General features: G+C 45.1%; 1 protein-coding gene across 14 annotated transcripts in view; it reads right to left on the reverse strand.

Moving 5' to 3' along the window:
* Positions 1-22,943, reverse strand: part of FBRSL1 (fibrosin like 1) — an 823,361-nt gene that overhangs the window by 7,514 nt on the left and 792,904 nt on the right. For 8 of the 14 annotated variants that reach the window (XM_056859856.1, XM_056859849.1, XM_056859850.1 and 5 more), the window contains 7 exons: positions 22,645-22,740; positions 13,577-13,648; positions 11,851-11,880; positions 10,876-10,947; positions 10,430-10,513; positions 7,660-7,792; positions 1,772-1,855 (listed from right to left, as the gene is read on the reverse strand). In XM_056859856.1, the coding sequence (XP_056715834.1) occupies positions 1,772-1,855; positions 7,660-7,792; positions 10,430-10,513; positions 10,876-10,947; positions 11,851-11,880; positions 13,577-13,648; positions 22,645-22,740 (571 nt within the window). The remainder of the gene's footprint in view (positions 1-1,771; positions 1,856-7,659; positions 7,793-10,429; positions 10,514-10,875; positions 10,948-11,850; positions 11,881-13,576; positions 13,649-22,644; positions 22,741-22,943) is intronic. The other 6 variants (XM_056859860.1, XM_056859859.1, XM_056859855.1 and 3 more) reach the window with 3 other exon arrangements.

Below are 22,943 nucleotides of genomic sequence, written 5' to 3' on the forward strand. Positions count from 1 at the left end.
TCTCTTCGTTTGTGCCGTCACACCGACTGACCTCTTTCGGCAAATACGGTTGCAGTCATTAAACCAATTATCAAAGCATGCACGAAGGACTGACAGAGTTCCTTCGTCTGGTTCAGATCTACCTCTGCTCCTACGAAGGGCCGTAAAGTAAGCTAGAGGGCCGTAAAGGACAGCTAGAGACTGAGAGCCACCCCGTTCAAAGGCAGGTTCCCTCTAGGGACTAGATGCTAGTGATATATCATGGGACACAGTTTTTAGGCCCAGAGCCTGGGAGCTTCCAAAGGCCGGGACAGCCAGCGTGGGGGCTTATTTTTTGATGCCTTGTTTTAAATATTGCGACCTGGTTTTAATTCTGAGCTGACTCAGGATTCTGAACAGTCCGCACAGAACTATCCTGCGAATATAAAAAACACAGGATCTGGGAGACCCAGGATCAGATCCCCATTCCGCCATAGACGCTCCCCAGGAGATCTTGGGCAAGTCACTCTCTCACAGCCTAACCTGTTTTTCAGGGTTGTTGTTGTGAAGATAAAATGGAGGACAGGAAATGGCAGTTGTAAGCCGCTTTGGGTTCCCACTGGCAAGGAATGCTGGGTACAAATATCTAAATAAATAATCTGGCCCATGTGGACCTTTAGTCTGATCTGGTAAGACAATGCTTACATTTTAACACACGCATTAATGCATGAAGCTGCCTTATAGTGAACCAGGCCATCAGTCCATCAAGATCAGTATTGTCTACTCAGACTGGCAGCGGTTCTCCAGAGTCCCAGGTGGAGGTCTTTTATGTCACCTGCCACCTGATCCTTTTAGCTGGAGAAGCCAGGGATTGAACTGGGGACCTTCTGCATGCCAAACTGATGATCACATGAAGCTGCCTTCTACTGAATCAGACCCTTGGTCCATCAAAGTCAGTATTGCCTACTCAGACTGGCAGTGGCTCTCCAGGGTCTCAGGCAGAGGTCTTTCACATCACCTACTTGCCTAGACCCTTCAACTGGAGAGGCCAGGGATTGAACCTGGGACCTTCTGCATGCCAAGCAGAGGCTCTACCACTGAGCCACGGCCTCTCCCCTTTTGTTCAGAGGCTGTAAGAAAACAAGGGTGGGGAGCCACCTGTTGCCCACCCTGACGGATGATAAGCCTCCTTAGAACGTTGTCTGGAGAACAAATGTTATCAGAATCTGTGCATTTGTGTTGGGTGATTTTAAATGCTTTTTGTTTGTCTGTCTGTCTCCAGCCCGGTGGAAGCCAACATTCAAGCTGAGAAACAGGCACACAGCTGGGCAGTCACTCCCACACCACCTCTGCACAGATAGAACAATGCCTCTCTTCTTCTGTCCCTTAAATCTGAGCTTTGCTGAGGCTGACTGGCACTCAATATGGGGAGGAGGATTAGAGAGAATTCTCCAGTCCAAATGGACACTCAATCCCAGTATTTCTGTTTTGGAGAAGTTATTTTAGGATTCTCTGAAACACTGGAAGATTTTCAAATGGCTTCAATACAAAAGACACTACACCTGCTTTGGAAGTAGGCGGCCTTAAAATTATGGCAATTAAAGAGGGTCAGATCAGGTTATCCTGTACATAAGGCAGCTATGAACAATTTTCTGAGGAGACTAGGGAGGGTTGCTTAGCAGTTACTAGCTGAGGTGAAGCCCCTTCACACTCCTCAAACATTTTAGGGTTTTTGAGCATCATTGATCCACTGGAAGCCAGAACATTAAACATATAAACATATTGATAAATGTGAAAGGTAGGGTTTACTTACACCTACCTGCCAGGTGGCTAGTAGGCAGGAAACTGCTATGGTGAGGCGATGGTCCAAACGGTGTGGTGGCGGGATGGGCGGAACCTGGAGACGCAAGGGGGAGAAGAATACATTGTACTTTCAATATGCTCATAAATAATAACCCTGGAAAATATATAGTAGCTGCTTAGGAGGTAAAGGGTTGGATCCAACCAGATTTCCAGCTGGTGGAAAAGGGAGGAAGTAGGAGTCCCTTTGACCACCAAAAAGGCTATGCTAGGGATCATCAGACCTTCACTGATAAAAATTGTATGGGACAAGGGCTGGCGTAGTGGTTAAAAGTGGTAGACTCTACTCTGGAGAACCAAATTGGATTCTCACTCCTCCACATGGAGACGGCTGGGTGACATCGGGCCAGTCACACAGTGCTCTCAGAACTCACCTACCTCATAAGGTGCCTGGTGGGAGGGGGGGAGGGAAGGCGATTGTAAGCGGCTTTGAGACTCCTTAAAGGTAGAGAAAAGCAGGGTATTTAGGATGAAGTTGTCCTTAGTATATCACACTGTGTGAGGGCCTGAAATTAACAGGATCAGGGCACAGGCTTTAGTGGAAAGGAGAAGACAGTTCTGAAGTGAAGATGGCTGTGTGTTCTTTTCCAGTTCCCCCTTTTGAACCACTGAGGTGGTTAAAAAGAATTGACTTTAGTTTGCCCCTCTTTATGGATGGCCAGGCCCATTGGCCATGTGAGATGAGGCAACATATCAGCTCAAGCTGAGGCTAGTCAAACTAGCATCCTTTATCAGCGGTAGGCAGAATCTGATATACAAGTGAAAATGCACGGGATGTATAAATGATAAATGGTCCACTGGGGTTGATAATCCAGATTATCCGTGGGCATTATCTGTTCCCTTGCAGCTTTTCCAATCTTATCTATCCCCTCATAGTTTGCATTTGTCTTGGTCACTGCCATCTGAAGTGTGTTTGTGTGTGTGCATGTGGTTGCTCACCCCCCTTCTCAAAAAAACACAACAGCATCAGCAGTTAGCTGTGACACTTTGTAAATGCTAGGCTCTTTCAAATAATGGCACTATACTAAAGCATCACATGAGGATGTATACAGTAATTTGGACAAGGAAATTTCAGTTCTGCAAGAGGTTTCATTGCAGGTCAATGCAAACTGAAGATGGCAGGGAGGTTCAGATGTCCAGCTAATCACGTTGGGACTTTGAAGGGGAGAAATGGAACCTTGAAGAAGAGGGTAGAAGTGAGTGGCAGAAGGATCAGAGGTCAGGGCTTTTGCATCTACAAGCCTTCTAGTATTACGAATTAACTTGGTTCCTAAAGTACTTTTGAGGAGGGTTCAAATGGCAACATGCGTTGATTGTTGATCTGACAGTTGCAGTTCAAGCAATGGGAAGACTTTACAGACGTGGTTGAGAGCCATCCAGTGTTGAACAATCGTGCGTGTGCAAATGAGCCCCAAAGGCAGAGTTCAAGGCAGCGATTTAAAACAACAGGTCAAAAAGCAACAGTAACCCAAATTAACCAGGGGGAAACAGATTAGGTAAAACCAAGCTTTCAGTTTGGGTTGTTTCAATTTTGTTTCGGGGTGTGGGGCAGGGTTGTGAATTTTTCAATGGCAAGCAGAAGTGTTTAGGATAAATTGGGAGTCTTGTTCTCAAATTTATGGGGCTTGATTTCTTTGAATGCTCTGAGAGAAAAGGAGGTTTACCAAGAATGGGTTTTTGACATTAGGCAACTTGTATCTTCTCAGAGGACTCTGCATTGCGCATGAGAAGTGAGCACACAACTATTTAATCTGATCCGCTGTATACAAAAGATGCAGGTACAGGGTGCAGATGTCATTGTAATCATGTCTTCTCTGCATCCAGCACAATGTGCAAAATAGAATCCCACTGATAGTAATTTCGGTTGTTCGCCCAGCACAATGACATCTTTAGCAGACAGGGAGCTGGTTAGACAGGAAATGTGCTGCCAGCTTGTTCCTTCTTGCAAACGTCTGCTAATGCCAACAATTCATGCACAAGAAAGTGGCTTGGTAAAGACTGACACGCAAGGTGTCTGCGTCAATCCATACGCAAGTCATCGTACACTATGAACTGAATGTGCACATGTCTTTTACCTCAAAAAACCATGTTACCCTTATCTACTAGATTATAATTTCAACAGAGTGGTGACTGAGATGACCCATGGCCAGCGATATGGTGTGGAAAATTTTCTGATGCTGCATTTTTCCATAGAAAATTTTCTGCCCCACCTATACAGTCTATTTATAGTTGTCAGGGCTGCTGTGCTACAAATCAATCACTTTAGATGGGCTAAGTGTGGAACCTAAAGAATGGACAAACCCCGCTGCTTGTACATGGTCCAGGCTTATACATGGTATATTTGCCTTCTTTTGCTAACATCATTTAAATATTTATATTATTTATTTAAACTCAAATAGGAAAATATTTAAATGTTCCTGGAAAAACCACATCACTGCCCACAGCTTGGTTTTCAAGAGAAATTGTCAGATAACAAAATGTGGAGAGGTTAGCATTACCGCTGTTCCTTCCTTATACTGTGATTTTTCCCCATCACATTGTGGTGGGTAACCATGTGGGCCTGGCTCCTTTTCCTTCCCCAATTGGGAAGCCTGGTGCTTTCACGTGGCCGTTTGGTAGAACCCTTACCGCAAGAATTTGCCAACCAAGAAAGCTCTTCGTGTGTTAGGAAAAACAGACCTTCTCCTCATGCTGGTTACTCCTGATTTTCCTGGGGGTCGATCCACAAGCATTGGGATCGGTTTGGGCGTGGCCCTTCCACACATCTGCCCTCCCTGTGCATTTTTACAGTTGTGGAGTCAGTTTACTTTCTTCCGGATGTGGCTTAAATAATGAGGATCTTCAAGGGTGGGAGCCGTCGTCATCGGTGGCACCACAGCACCATGCTCATTTTTTTAAAGTCCCCAAAATATCAATATAATGCTGTAGTGTTGTAATGATAGATTAAGCTGGTTCTCTGAATTCCCAGCTTTCCTTTAAAAAGAGAGTAAGTTTCTAGCCCCTTCCCTCACAGAGATATAAGGGAAAAGGCATATCTCCATGAAGGCAGAGGCTAGAGACTTTTAAATGAAAGCTGGGAATTTAAATGAAAGCTGGGAATTCAGTACTTGAAGATGGTTATCATATCCCCTCTCAGTCTTCTCCTCTCCAGGCTAAACATACCCAGCTCCTTCAACCTTTCCTCACAGGACTTGGTCTCCAGACCCCTCACCATCTTTGTTGCCCTCCTCTGGACACGTTCCAGCTTGTCTACATCTTTCTTAAATTGTGGTGCCCAGAACTGAACACAATACTTTAGGTGAAGTCTAACCAGAGCAGAGTAAAGCGATACCAACACTTTGTGTGATCTGTAATGAACTATCATCACAACACTACAGTATTATAGAGATATTTTAGGGCTGTTTTAAAAAATGAAAGAACTGCCTTGGGGGAGAGGGAATGGTTTAACAATGATGATAGTCTAGTCATTGAAAAGTGGGCTAAAGGTGGGTGGGAGTGGGGGGGGGGACAAAGAAAACCATGGAAACATTATGCACAGGGAAAAAGCTGAATCAAAATCGGCTTCCAGAAAAACATCGGGACAAAAATGCTCTCAAAGGAGCTAGGGGAAAAAAATGGGGGGAAACAAACAAAAAAAATTAAAGTGAAAACTAAGGGCACAAAAATGCATGTGGAAATGAGGGGATGAACCAAAGCAGTATGGGGCCAGAATTGACAGGAAAATCCCATGCGGAAAACCCCATAATGTGAAAACAGACTAGCCTACCTCTAAGCAGACCTCACTGTGGGATGATCGAAAAGTGATCGAGTGAATCGGCTCTAAGCAACCAGAAAATGAATTAAGGAAACTTGAGAGAGAACAGACACCACAGCTAAGGGGACCCGGTGTTATCTATAAACACTACAACTTGCTCGGCTGCCTCAAGATGGATGGAGGCTGTCATCTCCCTAATCCTTTAGGATTTCAGAAGGTGTATAACGGATGGGAGATTTCTTCAAAGGAGACGGCTTACAAACTTGACTACGTGGGGCTAATAATAATAATAAAAAAAAAAAAAACGAAAGGAAGAAATCCTCAGTAGAAAGCCAGGGACAACAATGTGGGCTGTCAGGAAGTTATTAAATATAACGTTTGCCAGGGAGCTGAACATCCATCCCAGAGACAGGTGGGCCTTAGATAACTTATGTCTTTCACAGTAACAAGGCAATGTGGCAGAACCCATGATTCACACCAACTATACTTTTGCTCGATAAGGTGAGAAGAGCCTCAGATACTGTACAGCAAAAGATTTATTCATCTCTATATAACAGCTGCAATGTTTGTTCACCCTGCTCTTCTCTGATAGCCCACTTTATTGAGATTTAGTGTTCAATGATTCCTGTGATTAATATACTCACAGATGAGTTGCAAGGGGTTATTTATCTGGGGTTGAAATGAAAGGCCTCTATTAATTTGCCTCCTTTAATAAATAAATCTCTCTCTCTCACACACACACACAAACACAAGGACCTTCACCAACCATCCAGAACATACGAAAAGGCTATTATCCCAACGCTGGACCTCTTAACACTTGCTAATCTGCTTTTCAGTACAAAAAACTTCTGAAGCAAGTCAGTTGAATTCATGAGAGCAAACAAGGTGATCATAAAAATACTCAAAAAGCAAAGCCCAAATTGGATGTCATGATTCTCTACAAACCCCAAAGGCAGAGGAATCTGTTTACTGTGTGGCTGGGATGCCCAGTGAACCACAAAACATAAAACGAAAATGGAATTTTGGTAACCTGAGCCCTAAAATCGTTCTTTTTTATTTCTCTCTTTCTTTTTGGAAAACATGTTTAAAGCTCTCATTATGGTTGAGATTCTGCCTGGACAAAAAAGTCTGCCAAAGGATTGAGACTCAGGTCTGAGAAGGCCTTCGAGTCTAGCTGGAGAGCAAGATTATGTTCTCTTGGGGTATGTGTATAATATATACCAAGAAAGGGAGAGTGGCCTGGCCTTAGCCAGAAAAGGAACAGTGGGAAATCCTTTTGTGGACAGCATGAAATTGTACATGTTGCAGATTCACAAGATAGTTTACTTGCTGCAATGCCAGGGGTCAGTATGAAAGGCCGGGGAAAGAAAAACTGAACCGGAAAGCATCAGAATCCCCTCCTTATCCTATTTTGCTTGCTGCCTGCTCCGTGAGTAATATCCCTATAAATTTAAATGAAGAGATGATGAAGGTCTCCCAAACCTCGCTGGTTAATTGTCTCAGGAGTTTTGTGCCACAGTATATCTTTGGCTCCAGAGGACAAGATTATAAAAGACATTTTAGCCCTCGGAGCCTTAAAGGTCTTGATACCCCACAGATCAAGCAGGAAGCAAACTTTCTGCCAATATTGCCACGCATGTTCATGTTAACCATGCCACATTTTGCAACGCAGCTGGGGAGGAGGAGGAGGAGGAGATGACGAAGAAGAAGAGTTGGTTTTTACATGCCGACTTTCTCTACCACTTAAGGGAGAATCAAACCAGGTTACTATCACCTTACCTTCCCCTCTTCACAACCCTGTGAGGTAGGTGGGGCTGAGAAAGCTCTAAGAGAACTGTGACTAGCACAAGGTCACCCAGCTGGCTTCATGTGGAGGAGTGGGGAAACAAATCCAGTTCACCAGATTAGTGTCCGCCGCCCATGTGGAGGAGTGGGGAATCAAACCCGGTTCTCCAGATCAGAGTCCACCACTCCAAACCACTGCTCTTAACCACTACACCATGTTGGCTTCAGTTGTGACACATGCATGTACTCATACTTATTATTCTAATTTGTTAAAAAAAAATAAAACACACAATCCTTCTTACCTGTGGTGGAAAAGAGAGGCCGGGCGAGATCTTGAGGATAATGGAACCCTGGAAACACCCCAGGGGCGGGAGGTCTGCTGAACAGGTCAAGTTTCCCTCCGATTTCTAGCTTGTGAGGATCCAGCTGCATTTGCTGTCAAAGGATACAAAAAAACCACAATCTGATTATACATTTCCCCTTTTTTAAAAAAAAAACTGGGAGAGGGGGAGGGGAGACATATTTCCGGCAAAGGGCTCAAGCTCCATGCCTGCGTTAGCACTGCCGGGGAGGGTAAGCCGGAGTGAAGGCAGCGCCTGTGGCCACGTCCGATAAGTCCCGCTCTGACAGACGCCTCTCCGCCAGGCCATTTCACTCCGCAGCTTCTCAGCTGCCCGGCCTCTTCCACATGAACAAGGCCTGAAGTGATCTCTTAACCCCTCAGCGTTAACTCAGCGGGAGGATGCAACGTGATATGCCGAGCTATGCCGGGCAAAGCGTCCCTCAGAACAGTCTGCAGCCTTGCCTGTCACAAACACACACACACACAACATATTTCCATCGGCTAAGAGCTGCAGACAGAACCCGAGCCTTGAAAAGAGAGGGATGACAGAGACGCGTGCTTGGCTGCCTCGATTCAGATAGACACGAAGTGACAGAGGCTTGTTGAGACTAACGCTTTAGGGAGGGGGGTGTCTAAAAAGAAAGGCTCATGGAAAAAGATGAGGACAGGACCCCCCCCCCCCCATGTACACTCAAAAGTGCTTCACAGGCCACAGTTCCATTCATTTCAGCATGCTTGGAGTGTCACGTGCTGTTAACTAGCCTACAACAGGGCTAAGGGTGGACACTTCCCCGCTGCCACTCAGCTGGCTGGCGGGGGGGGGGAATGGAGGGAAATGGGGGAGGGACACTGGCAGTGTCCCAATTTGCTGACATCACTCCGTGCGCCCAGAAGTGGTCAGCACATCACCTGCAATGTCATCATGTTGCTGGTGAGGGCCCCCACCACTGGTAAGCCCCCCCCAGTTGCTAGGCAAAGCCTAGCCTACAATGAAGTGCATGGAAAGCAGAGTTCCCACTGGTTATGAGGACACTCAACTAGAACCATGGTGGTTAAGCAGAAGTGTCATATTTCCTTCACAACGGGTCACAGCTATAAGTGACCGATGGAAAAGCCAGGGGACACTTCACAACTACAGGGTGCAGAACTAAATGTTATGGGAGCTGCCAGAATTAGCAACCCTGAGCGTCTTCCTCCCATGAGGTGTCACAAAACATGGCATCGTAGCAACTCCGGGCTTCCCTGGCCTGTTCCCCTTCAGTGGTTGCTGCTTGCTAGGGAGGAAAAACTCAAGAGCATGACAACATGTCATTGAAAAAAACAAACAAATGAGGGCGATAGTATAGGAAGAGGAGAGCATGGGGCAGCTGCTTTCAGCAATTGCCAGGCACTTCCCATAATGTCTAGTTCCATCCGCAATGTCAAACGAAACCATAAAGTTTGATATCACGTTTCATCTCACACGAACGGAAACTAATAGTATATCTACCACCAGAGAGTCTTAAGATAAGGAGGGCCTTGCTGCCTCAGCCTGGCAAAGCAAATGCCACAGCGCAGAGCCAGACATGGTTATTGGCTGTGACATTCCCTTGATCGTGACTGGACATAAAAACGAGTGTGCCTTAACAACCCCCACCTGCAATGAGTTTGGAAAGCTCTGCATTTGCAGGCAACAGCGAAGCATGGAAAGTTACTCCTGAGCCATCCTGAGCCGTCTCTGGCCTGCTTTACGTCTACTAAAAAGTGTGTCCTTCTGCTCTTTCAGCTTAAAAACGAATATGCTCACCAAGCCGGACCATGAGTGCAATCTATAAAAGACGGTGGGAGCCCTGCCACTCAAGGGGCTGTGGGAGCTGATCCAGCTTTCTGGTTTTGCATGACCTTAGTTAACTCTTCTGTGACCTTAAATATTCACTGATGAATTAATGAGCAAAACACAAGGTGGTTGTGCTGATGGGTTAATGGAGGAAAAGGCATATAAATGCAACACCTTTGGCTCTGCAGCATTTGCATATCCTATCTGCAAAATGAGGATCTGTTAAAGGAACCTAGGATTCTTCTACCGCCCTGCAATCCAACATGTCTTTGCGTCATTCAGCAGCAGTTGAAAGACTTCTTAGAAATTAGCTGACCACGGAGCATCAGGTAATTGCCTCTGTGGTTGCTGCTAAACCAAGGGTTCTGAAGCTCAGGTAGTCTTCGTGGCTGATTCATTCTTTAATTCTCCATCCCTAGCTGAGAGCATCCTCTTACATCTTCTCCCACTGGACCCTCCCCCCTTTTCTTTGGGCCCCAATATATCAACCACCACTAAGTTTCACTAAAATCCCACAACACACAAACTGAATTACCAAGGCTAAGAATTTGCACTAATGCACATCTACAACTATGTTCTAGTAGTTGAAAGCTTTGGGGTCTCCTTGTGGATTTTAGAACTGAGCCTGCTTCGGTGGGATCTCCTTGTGGAATTCAAAAGCAGCCCTGCTCCAGGTGTGGGTAAAGTGGCTCTAAAGGTTATCAGGATCCCTCCCTCAAGGATAGAATGGCTCGAGGATCGAGACACCTGGAAATCTGCAGGATTCTAATGGTTTTTGACAAGGGGGAAAACCTGCTGTCCCTAAATTCCTTACCTCTCCAGTTCACAGTCCCCTTCCATCCCTCCCTCCACACCATACCGCAGAAGAAAAACCCCAAAGCACCTCTGACACAATGACTGTCATTCTACTCGCCTGCTCTATGTTTTGTAAAATGTCCTTCACCGTACCGCTCATTTCACTCTGAACAGGATAACACTCCATATTCCACAGGAGGTACTAGTGCAGAAGGGAAATGATATTAAACACGCGTGCTTCGTACGCCCCCGCCCTCCCCCCAAAACCTCCCAGCTTTTCTTTGGATCTTCTCCTTGGGTTGTATATTTAATACCTTCCACTTTTTGTTTTGGTTTTCCTCTACCCGGCTGCCCTGCCCACTGGGCAAGCGCAACCATTTAAAGCTCCACAGATAGATGTTAAAAGATAGAAAAAGGCTTCATTAATTCCACCTTACAAGTGAAAGTAACGGCATGTGAAGCTACATCTTGTTTGTTAATTGGGGGCGAGGAGGGGCATAGTGGGAACATAGCCTGTCAAAAGCCAGAAAGGGTTCTTGTCTCTGAATAAATCTGTCCATTTACCTTTATCTTCTGCTGGTGATGGTAAATCTGCCAAGCAATCTGAACATGAACGGCACACCACTTGCCAGGCTTCTGCAATTGAATGGATTAAAAGAGGGGGGGGGGAGGTTTGAGTTTAAAATACTAGCAGTCATCATCAAATGATAGCTCAATAAACAAGATTAGCCGTTCAGGGTTTTTGAAATTAAACTAGTTGATTTTGTGTTTGCCATTCAGAAATATGGATTTTAAAAAATTATAGGAGGGAAGATACGTTCAATAATCTTGTGCCACAAATCATAGAATACGTGGTCCTCAGAATCACATAAAAAAGAAAATGATTATGTTTCTCATGGCTGCACAAAAGGGGCAGGGCTGAAAATGCATGTGTTTCCAGTGGGGTAGAACTAGGGCTGCCAACACTGGGTTGGGAAATACGTGGCAATTTGGGAGATGGAGCCTGAGGAGGGTGAGGTTTAGGGATGGGAGGGACTTCAGTGGGGTCCAATGCCATAGAGTCCACCTTCCAAAGCGGCCATTTTCTCCAGGTGGACAGATCTCTGTCACCTGAAGATCAATTGTAATCCCAGGAGATCTCCAGCCACGACCTGGAGGTTGGCAACCCTAACTAGAACAGTGCTGCTCTGTTAGTGCTCGACATAACTCCATGTCTCTTCCATCATAAATATAACAGAATAAATCATGCAGGATAAAATAAATTGTGTGAATTCATTCAACTTAGTGACTACTCAGTTAGTATAATTTATGTAGGTTCTAGATTTTCCTGGTGCTGAATTTAGGCTATCTTGGAAAGCCAGAGCAGAAACAAAAGGCGTGGTAGTGAGAATCAGACTATTGCATACACTTTAAACTGCATCCAATTTTTAAAAGAGAGCGAACACAGGCTTATTTAATATTTGTTTACATTTCCAAACACGTACAAATGACAGTTTTGTAAAAAGTATATTAAAAAAATCCCGGACAAACCTTACTTACTCGTACTGGAGGCCGATATGGGTCAGACACCTAAGGAAAATGTGGGAAAGGAGATCAGTTTTCTCTCAAAACCTCCATACAAAGGAAAACTAAGGAATGCCATTCAAGGGAAGGGACGACACTGAATTAAACACAGCAAGAAGAAGAAGGAGAAGAAGAGTTGGTTTTTATATGCCGACTTTCTCTACCACTTAAGGGAGAATCAAACCGGCTTACAGTCACCTTCCCTTCCCTCCCCACAACAGACACCCTGTGAGGTAGGTGGGGCTGAGAGAGCTCTAACAGAGCTGTGACTAGCCCAATGTCAACCAGTTGGCTTCGGGAGTAGGAGTGGGGAAACATCCAGATTAGCCTCCGCTGCTCATGTGGAGGAGTGGGGAATTGAACCCAGTTCTCCAGATCAGACTCCACTGCTCCAAAGCACTGCTCTTAACCACTACACCACGCTGGCTCTCACTTGGTAAGACAGGGAGCTTCCCTATAGTAACTGGAACACATGAAGCAGCCTTATACTGAATCAGAGCACTGGTCTATCAAAAGTCAGGATTGTCTAGTCAGATGGGCAGGATCCTTTTCATCCAAGCTGGAACGCAAGCAAGCATTTATGAAGATTCTCAGGTACTGATCAGACTCAGCCAGGGGCTGTGGCTCAGTGGTAGAGCATCTGCTTGGCATGCAGAAGGTCCCAGGTTCAATCCCCAGCATCTCCAGTTAAAAGGACTAGGCAAGTAGGTGATGTGAAGGACCTCTACCTGAAACCCGGGACAGCTGCTGCCGGTCTGAGTAGACAATAGTGACTTCAATGGACCAAGGGTCTGATTCAGCATAAGGCAGCTTCATGTGTTCATTCACAGTGGGTAGCCGTGTTAGTCAGTTTGCAGTAGTCAAAAAGGGCAAGAGTCCAGTAGCACCTTAAAGACTAACAAAAATATTTTCTGGTAGGGTATGAGCTTTCGTGAGCCACAGCTCATGTGTTCATGTGTGCTTAGCTGAAGCAAGATCACTGCATCATGTGCTTTCTAACCAAACCACGGCCCAGGCTTTCAAATGGTACAAAGCAATCTTAACCCGCAGTTCTCATGGGGAAGAAACAGAATGCATAACTATTGTCTTGTGCAAATGCAAAGGTCAACAGAACCCATCCAATTTGCATGAACCTTTGTATGACTTCTTGAACAAGAATGAAAACATTTCGCATATGAGTGACTGTCAAACGGGAGAATAATCCTAAACCTCCAGAATTTCAAAAAACGAATCAACTGCTTTTCTAATTCAGTTTACTTACTTATTGGAAATTCAGGTTTGCTAAATGAAAATCTGCCTTGACCATGCTAGCCCAATCTCATCAGATCCTGGAAGCTAAGCAGGGTCAGTCCTGGTTAGCACTTGGACGGGAGACCACCAAGGAAGTAAAGGGTTCCTATGCAGAGGCAAACCGCCTCGGTTTGTTTCTTGCCTTGAAAGCCCTACTGTTTCTCTCTGTCGCTTTTGAAAATGTCAATAAAATAGCTAAGCACTATGTTTACATTGTCTCACTCTTAATACTCAGGCTTCTGAAAAATGGGCATACTGGGAATGGATGGCAGAACCAAAAATTGTCTCTTTTTTTTTGCAGCCATCAAACAAATAAATAAAGTGCCACTTCATTACTAACATGGGACTTAAAGCCTGATTTTATAAAGGCCAAAACTTGTATTCATAAACAAGATATGACTGTGGTACCTACCCCTGGTGTCTTTTGCAGCAGAGTATGGTGTACTGTGCCAGGCCTGCTTGCTACATCAATTGGATTTGAAGTCTACAAGAAAAAAAAACAGAGCCAAACATGAGCCACGTTCTAGCGCTTTTTTTTATACAATTCTAGTCAAAAGTTAGGGCTTTCTCACATGACATTCATGTTAACTTCAAAATGTCAGATTAGTAGACCCTGACTGAAGTAACTTAGTGCAGCTATGAGCTCATGTTGGGCTGGAAAGGAAGACGTGCTCAACAGAGGGAGGATGAGGCTTTGCTCACTACTTCTAAATTCTTTTACTTTGGTCACACATCATGAGAAGACCAGACTCACTGGAAAAGACTATGGGCTTTTATGCATGGCTGTTTCCCTCGCTGTCACCCCTCCGATGACTTCGGGTCTTTGTTTTGATTATGCATGCCGTTTCCGACCGTCAGAGGTCGCCTTGTTCTCCCCCTGCATTTCCCCATGTTTTCAAATTTGAGATAAAACAGGGCTCTGAAAAAGCAGGCAAAACGCGGGGGAACTCAGGGGAAGAGCGAGGCGACCTCTGACGGTTGGAAGTGGCATGCATAATCAAAACGAAGACCCGAAGTCATTGGAGGGGTGATGGTGAGGAAGACATCCATGCATAACAGGCCCATAATGCTCGAAAAAGTTGAAGGCAACAGGAAAAGAGGAATATCCAACATGAAATGGAATGACTCAATCAAAAAAATTGAATACCCTCAGTTTGCAAGACCTAAGCAAGGCTGTAATTGTTGGACATTTTGGAGGGCATTCATTCATAGGGTTGCCATACGTCGGAAGTGACTTGACGGCAACACGCACACTCGCCTTGCTAATTTCCTCTATTAATTTCCTCAGCAGAGGCTAAATGGGCTGCTTCACAGTCCCATCTCAAAGCCCCCCACTCTTCTTTTCCGCAAACTCGAATCTCACAAACCAAGTTTCCTGCAAATCTGGAAGGAGACACACGTAAGTACAAGTTTCAGAGGGCAGGCACATCGATCAGCAGTAGAACAGCTAGATTCGAGTCCAGTAGCAAGAAGAGAGAGTAAGATTTTCGAGGTATAAACATTTGACAGCCAACACTCCCTTCATCAGATCACCTGATGAAACACATGAAGGTGTGTTCTGGGAGAGAACACCAAGGGTTCTGTTTGGCTGAAGTGCTACCCTACGGTGATTAACAGCACAGTTAACCCAGTCCAGAGACTAGATCCACCTGCATGGTTGCGTGACTTTCCCCGTTTTATGTCAGCCTCTGGCATCCGCTCTCTCGCTGGACGAGGCGCGGCACGGCGCCAGCGATCAGTCTTTTCTTTCCCATGACATTGCACCTGTTGTTCTCCGAGATGAGCGCAAAAGAAGTTTAGCGTAATTCCCCAGTGAGACATTTAACTGCCTGACGCGAGCCAAAGTGCTGTCAGATTTCGAGCAGGGAGGGTTTAGGAGCGGCCCGTGAACGTCCTGTTACAGTTTAGGTATGACAGGTTGAGGATAGTTTTAAGAGTCTGAGGGACCGAAGGAAACAAAACAAAAACTTTGTTTTAGAGAACTGTTTTGAGTGTAGAGATATTATGTATGTTCGACAGGTATAAAAGGCGATTGTTTCCCGACTATTTTGTATGCTTAGTTTGCCTGAATGATTTTTTTCTTCTGTTTTATAATATGGACAACCACAAGATTGAAAAATGATATTGAAAAGCAGGGCAATGTAGTCTGCTCGAGTTGTTCTTTAATCTTTGCTTTTTAAATTATATGTTGGATAGCTTTATTTTTTCCCCTTTCCCCCTTTTCTTTCCTCTGTACCCCTTTTATTATAAAATAAATAAAGGGGGGGGAAACAAAAACGTTGCCTGCGCTATGCTGAGTGAACACGGAAGGGCTGTCAGGCCCCTTTTGCAAACCGATGGGTAGGGAGGCCTGCATTTTAAGGTCACATCACATTAATGGTATGAGTGATAGAGTGCCCTTTGGTCCTTCTGTCCCCCTGAAGACAGATGGAAATGCTTCCTTTGGCAAAGTAAATTGAATACTTTTGACCTTTTCAAGTTCCTAGCTCATGAGGAATGGCCTTTGGGAAAGTGGCGGGGGAAGTTTGCAGTCAGGTTGGATTCATGTGGTGGGGATTTACATACGAGGCCTTGGGGAAGTGACATGCGAAGTGGTGAGGGAAAGAAAAACAAACTCTCCGCTGTGGAGGGCAAGGAAGACAGAATTCATTATGCCACGGTCAGCCACTGAGAATGCGTCTGTCACGATGATCTAGGGCTCAACGGGGCCACGTGGGAGGAAGAGGAAAGTTTAAGGAGAAGAAAAAGGTTAGGATGATTTGTGTGGGGTTTTGGCCTGCTGCAGAGATTTCAGCTTTATCTTTTCTCCAAGGAGGTGAATTATTGCCGCTGCAAGTTATAGATAATTTAGGCGCATCTGCACACTCTCAATTCAGCAAAGTTGAACTACAGGAAGCTGCAAAATACAGAAAGGGGTTTCTAGGGTGGGGGGGAGGGCATGCTCACATGTACCATGCAGAACATTGGCTAATTGTGCTGCTTTACCCACTGTGAGTGGGGAATACATGGACTCCTGAGAAGCCAGAAGAAAGTTTGCCATTTATCCTTTGAATGCCTTTATGGAGCAAACAAGGCCCAAAACTGGCCCCATGATGGGCCAAGCAAACACTGAATTGCAGTTGAGTGGAACTATGCTTCCGCGATGCTGAAACTGATTAGCCTTGGACTCTTGTCAAGGATCAAATGCTTTCAAGGTCCTCTTCGGTGCTCATTACAAACCTGCCTCTCCCTCCTGTTTCCCCAGCTGAATCGGAGTGCAGGAAATGGCCGAGTCACTTTTTTTGTGCACAAGCACTCACAGGTACGGAAGAGCCTGAGATGGGGTGACCTTATACACAAAACCAGTTGCATACCAATGATTCAAACGGTAGGGGCATTGTGGAAGAGCACTGTTATCTCGAGGAGATAATGGCATGTCTCACTCGGGGTGATACGCCTTTAAGCTTAAGGGTGCAGTTTCCCTACGAAGGCTGGAGGCACCCCAGGTGTGGCTGATCTGTGCTTGGTAAACAGATCTGGAACAGGTGTGATGAATTAGAGATAAAAAGTCAGGAAAAAGAGGCATGGAGTGGCGGGAGAGAGATGGGCTATGGCTCTGGGACCTCTCCCCATTCCAGCAGAGCTCTAATAGCAGAAAAAATGGTCTAGTAAGTATGTTGTGTTTTTTTTGGGGGGGGGCTATAATTCATGTTGTTGATTGAATCTGTTAAAATAAAGCTTGGCTTGAAACTCGCTGGTGTGCTTTGCCTCTGGATCCTAGAGAAAGAACCAACTGTCAGCTATTTGGCAGAACATAAACTGGGTTGATGGGGGATGACAACAAAACACAAGCTGCTTGGGAATTAGCTTTAAAAGGTTGCATTAATTCATTTCTACATTTAGAGAACTGTCCTGAGCTAATTTTGTGGTGTTCTGAAGGGCACGAGGGCTCTTTCAGCCACGTTCTTTCCTTCCAGATACTGGATTATCTGATAGTTTTATAGGGTTGCAGTTGAAGAGTTACATTCAATTCCAGTAGCATCTGAGAGACCAACAAGATTTTCAGGGTCCATGCTTCCAAGAGTCAAAGCTCTGCTCGTCAGATTATCTGAAATTGCCATGGCACCCCAAAATCAACACTGTGCTGTAGACGAGCACGAAGGAACCACGTGGAAAATGGCCACTTGAAGCAAGGGCTTTCTTGTAAAAAAAAGGATTTTGCAGAGCTTGAGAAGGTGCAGAAAAGAGCAACCAAAATGATAGTGGGGCTAGAGCAACTGCCCTATGAGGAGCGATTAAAACGCTTAGGGCTGTTTAGCTTTGAAAGAAGGCGGCTAAGGGGAGACATGATAGAGGTCTATAAAATCATGCATGGTATGGAGAGAGTGGACAGGGAGAAGCTTTTCTCCCTCTCATAGAACGTGAGGTCATCTGCTGAAGCTGGAGGGTGAGAGATTCAAAACCGACAAAAGGAAGTATTTCTTCACACAACACATAGTTAAATTGTGGAACTCCCTGCCCCAGGATGTGGTGATGGCTGCCAACTTGGAAGGCGTTAAGAGGGGAGTGGATATGTTCACGGAGGATAGGGCTATCCATGGTAACTAGTCAAAATGAATACTAGTCATGATGCATACCCATTCTCTCTAGTATCAGAGGAGCATGCCTACTAGGTGCCGTAGAAGACAGGCAGGCTGCTGCTGCAGTTGTCTTGTTTGTGGGCTTCCTGGAGGCACCTGGCTGGCCACTTTGTGAACAGACTGCTGGACTTGATGGGCCTTGGTCTGATCCAGCATGGCTTTGTCCCCTAAACTGCAGACTACTAAAGAATCTAATTTCGATATATAGGATCATCTCTTCATTGGTTACATGTGCATGAAACCCATCAGGTGGAATCGTGGCACCTGGCTATCCCGATCAAACATCTAAAAAGGGGGCCTTTGGTGGCTCCTGCATTTTTGCTATACAGCATCGATCCGGTTTAGTCATTTAATGGCACTAGAACTCATGCTTTGTGTGTGCGCATGAGGCTCTGAAAGGGAAGAACGGGAACGCGGAAATAAATTTATCTGACTCCACAGACACAGCAATTGGTGCTCGTGAACGTGAGCTCACAATCGGCAGAACTTCGAACTCACCCCTAACTTTGTAGTTTGGACTGCACGCTGCCCAAGTTTTGTTTTGGGCAAATGCAGGGCATAATGGATAATAAAGCCGCCTTTTCTGCAGGATGCGCCTTCTTATCTTTGCATAGAGATGTGTGTGTGCAGAAATGACAGGGCGTCCATACGGCCTCATCACTTAGGAATGTGGCTTTATCAAAACAAGCCCTCGCTTCATGTTTGTAAGGATGCAATCAATAACTGTCCGTGTATTATAGATTGTTTTCCCTCTCCCTTCTAAAACTGACTAAACGTGTTAGTACATTTTACAAATTAAAGACTCTAAGTATGGGAGGAAGTGATGCTCAGCCCAACAGTGCGGAGCTGCTAAGTGCAGAAATTCTCTGTCCTGATGGTTTAACAGATCTCAGTTCTCTCTTCCTGTGTGTCTTTGGTGGCTCTAATACAAGCCCATCTTCACAAGCCCTAATTAGGACAGAGGTGTCGCTCAATTGTTACGAGAGCTGGATATGACATGAATGTTACTTGGCCGGGCCATGCCTCACCAGCCCAGATTGAGAGTGGGTGTGGGGGGTGGCTGCTTCGGCTGGCTTGCGGGCCAGATAAGAGCTCTCAAGGGAACGGATTCGGCCCGCGGGCCTTGTGTTTGACACCCCTGCCTTAGGATATCGTGTGTGGTTTTTTTTTTTAAATATCGTGTTATATTTATATATATTTATATATATTTAACAATATCGTGTTGTGAGAGGTCCTGAGCCATCAGAAATTCAGGGTACCTGCCTGGGGGTTTCTAAGAAGCCCATTTCCTTGCTCCAGAGCAAGACAGCCAAGTATCCCCTTGTACAAATCCAGGGAGCCCAGGGTCCAAGCTGATGCCTCCTTTCTACTGCACAGAACTAAGATCAAAAGCTGACTGTAAGTAGCCTGGCTGAACGTTCGTAATCCATTTTCCACTCAAGTGACATTGTGTGGATTAGGGCAACTCTTGGCACGGCTTGCAGAGAGCTCCCTTCCCAATTACCATAAATCCAAAGAGCCATATGACTATTGCATGCCCAGGGTGCCACCCACCAAAGACACATACAATAAGATATAAGTATTACACATGAAGCTGCCTTATACTGAATCTGACCCTTGGTCCATCAAAGTCAATATTGCCTACTCAGGCCAGCAGCGGCTCTCCAGGGTCTCAGGCAGAGGTCTTTCACCTCACCTACTTGCCTAGTCCCTTTAACTGGAGATGCCAGAGATTGAACCTGGGACCTTCTGCATGCCAAGCAGAGGCTCTCCCACTGAGATACAGCCCTCCCCATAATTAATATTAATTAATTAATATTAATTAATTAATATTAAATGTGTGACTATAACCTTTTAAATGACTCTGAGCATGTAGGTTTGTCTCTGCTTACCCCCTGTTCAAACTCAGCCAGCCTTTGGGTATCTTGCATGAGGGGAAGGGCATGCAAGTCAGACCTACTGCACACAGCAGAGTGCGAACTTTCAACTTCTCCACAAATCTTTATTAGGCTGGATGTTAAAAGGTAAATGCTTCCCTGTGTTAAAAGTGCCCTTCAATTTGGACTCTAGTGTCGCAACAGGAAGAGTGGTAAGAATGGCTCTTTGTGCTTAAGTGCGAGTCACCTGTCAACCATCATAAAATTTATTGCGGTCTTTGATCAGTATAACAAAAGTTATAACAAAAGTTATAGCAAGATTTGACAAAAGTTCCAGATTTAAAACAATGATTCAACCTTTCAACCACAAGCCCCTCTTTGCAATAGCCTTGCCCACTTTCCTAAAATATGGGGTGGGTGCCCCATTGGAGAATGGAGCTCAGAAGAGCCACAGGGGACATGCCAGAAAGCCAAAAAGTGGCCCCCGAGCCACTGAGTATCACTGCTGTGGTTAATTTATATCAGGGGTCCCCAACATGGAGCTCGTGGGTGTCATGGCGCCCGCTGATACCTTTCCTGGCACCCGCCAAGTGTTTTTAGAATATGGGCAGGGCCAGGTGGGGCTTTTGCCCAGCAAGGCTTCTGATTGGCCACTGGAGATTTGATTGGCTGTGCAGATTTTTTTAAATGCTGCTTTGGCGGCAGCTGCCACTGCAGCACAAGGATCTTCATTGTGTGACTGAGGGGAAGCTGGGGCAACCATTTTGTAGTTGGCTCCACCTCCTGCAGCAGCCATTTTATGACAGCCATTTTGTAACTGCGCCCACCACACTTTGCCAGAATGGCCTGCACACTCAAAAAGGTTTGGGACCCCTGATTTATATTATCAACAGCCACCATTTGCAAAAAAAAAATGTTTATCCGTAAGAGATTGCTGAGCAAGAAGAGACAAGTCATTATAGAATCTTATTTGAATGCCCCACACTGCATTCTGAGGATCAGCTTGTATTATCCCACCTCTTCAGACTCACATTTCCACACAACAGTTATGGCTGCCTTCATTATTTTCATTTGGTTTCCTATATGATGGCAGTTACAGAGCAAAAGGAGAAGAGCTAATTGCAAACAGAGGCAGTGGGTCAGCTGACCAGTTTCACAGATGACCTGGTTTCTTCTGGTCAGTTTCACTGCAGCTGTCAACTGCACTGCACTTTACAGGCGGTTCAGCAGCTTCACCTCATGGGCATCACAGGAGAAGAAAAGTTTTCTAGACGCGTCCACTCCCCCCACATGCAACGGATGTGTCTTTGACTGCTTTATCCTATGTACATGCTGGGAACCCCCTGCCAGTTGCTATTTCCTAATATGCAAGCACACAACAATTTCATGATGAAGGCTATAACTAAATATGAACAAAGGGTGTGTCGCTGCCACCAACCCACATCTCCACCTTAATGTCTGATTTTTAAAAATGTGCTTGATGCCATTTACATTCAGTGTTTTCCCCACCATCGTTCCAATTCATTCGCTGCTGCATCTAGGGGGTTGAAAAAATGCCATGTCCTGTAACATGGTTTTTTACTAGCCATCCCTGGGGAGTCGTGGACTGGTGACAGCTACGCATTCCCCCAATAACATCTAATTAGGCCCTTTGAGAGGGGCTCGTTATCTCTTACAATCATGAGGAAGGCAGATTTTTTTTAAAGAGGCTCCATTTGCTTAAGATAATAATGCTTAATACTTGGCATTTCTATAGCACTGTCAGTGTATACATACAGCATCCTTACAAAAATCCTCTAAGTTAGGTCAGTCTTATTATTCCTGTACTGCAGACTGGAATTGAAGCCTGAGCTACAAAATGAGGTAACGCAGGCATGAGGTAACAGACTGGATTGGACTACTTCAGACTGTGTACACTGTCCAACATTCCCCTTCCTTTACAATTTCCTGTAAGATGAAAACTGGCCCAGTAGGCAAAGGAATACACAAGGGGTGTCAAACAAAAGGCCTGCGGGCTGGATCCGGCCCCTTGAGAGCTCTTATCCGGCCCATGAGCCAGCCACCCTCTCCAGTCCCGATCTGGGTTGGCAAGGAATGGCCCGGCCCGACCAAGTGACATTTATATCGTCGTCATTATCATCATCATCATCATACTTTATTACGGTCAAAGATCAGCATAAAAAATAACATCTCTGAAGCAAACATAAGAAATACAATCAAAATACAGTATATTATATTTAATTAAACTCCATTAAATTATCGTTTCAAAATCTAATATTTATCTAAAATCAAAATTAATATTCATCCTTCTGTTGCTTTCACCATAGCATGTCTTATCCTTGTTGCTATGTAACAGAATTTTGCAGCTGGTGACTTTTGGGTCATTTAACATAAAATTCCTCTGTGCAACCAGGTAACTTTCTTAACAATGGTTGGATCAGCTCTCTTCGGATATCACAATAAAACATGCAGTATAAGAGAACGTGACCAATTGTTTCGATCCCATCTGTGCTACGTGGGCATATTCTCCAATCAACTGGTATCTTATGATATCTGCTGTCTAATAAGGCTGAAGGGAGGGTCATATCCGGCCCTCGTAACAAATGAGCTTGACACCCCTGGTCTAGGCTATAACTTCCCCCCAATATACTTTAACATCTGCAGAGAGTTTTTTCTGTGAATAGCATTTCAAAAACTGACTCTCTCCCCCAGCAATCTTAAGCGGTATGGCCCATTCTATCACCTCAGGGATCTTCTGCTGCATTCTGCCACCTGTCTAGATCAGGCCGCAGAGAAAGCGTCTTGCCCTAAGGCCACCTGTAAAATTCATAGCATAGGGGAGATTTGAACCAGGGAACTCCTGGACCACAGCGCCATTAGCTACTCTGTGAGACATACCTCGTTTGAACATGGCGCCGACACATTCTAATCATTCTGTTTCTGGCAAAGAACAAAAATAGAATGTAACCGTAATCAATCTGTACCTTCGGCTGAAATGCTCCCTGAAGAGACCCGAAGGGACCTGAATGTGGAAGCATTGGCGGCATTCCGGGCATGGCTGGAGGGTAGCTTGGAAAAAACTAGGGGAGAAAAAGAAGAAGGGTGGGGAAAGGAAATGCTTACATTACAGATAAATAATAAATGTGTGAGCAAAGTTTGTCCCGACCGTACAAACTTTTAATTAAAAGAAGAAGAAACAGCAGCCTTCCCAAATTAAATTTCAAGACTTTTGCTTTGAAAAATAAGAACAAGACTGGGAAGCTTGCCTAAATCTCATGATATA

The sequence above is a fragment of the Euleptes europaea genome, chromosome 13, assembly GCF_029931775.1.
Source record: "Euleptes europaea isolate rEulEur1 chromosome 13, rEulEur1.hap1, whole genome shotgun sequence".
NCBI classification, from domain to species: Eukaryota; Metazoa; Chordata; class Lepidosauria; order Squamata; family Sphaerodactylidae; genus Euleptes; species Euleptes europaea.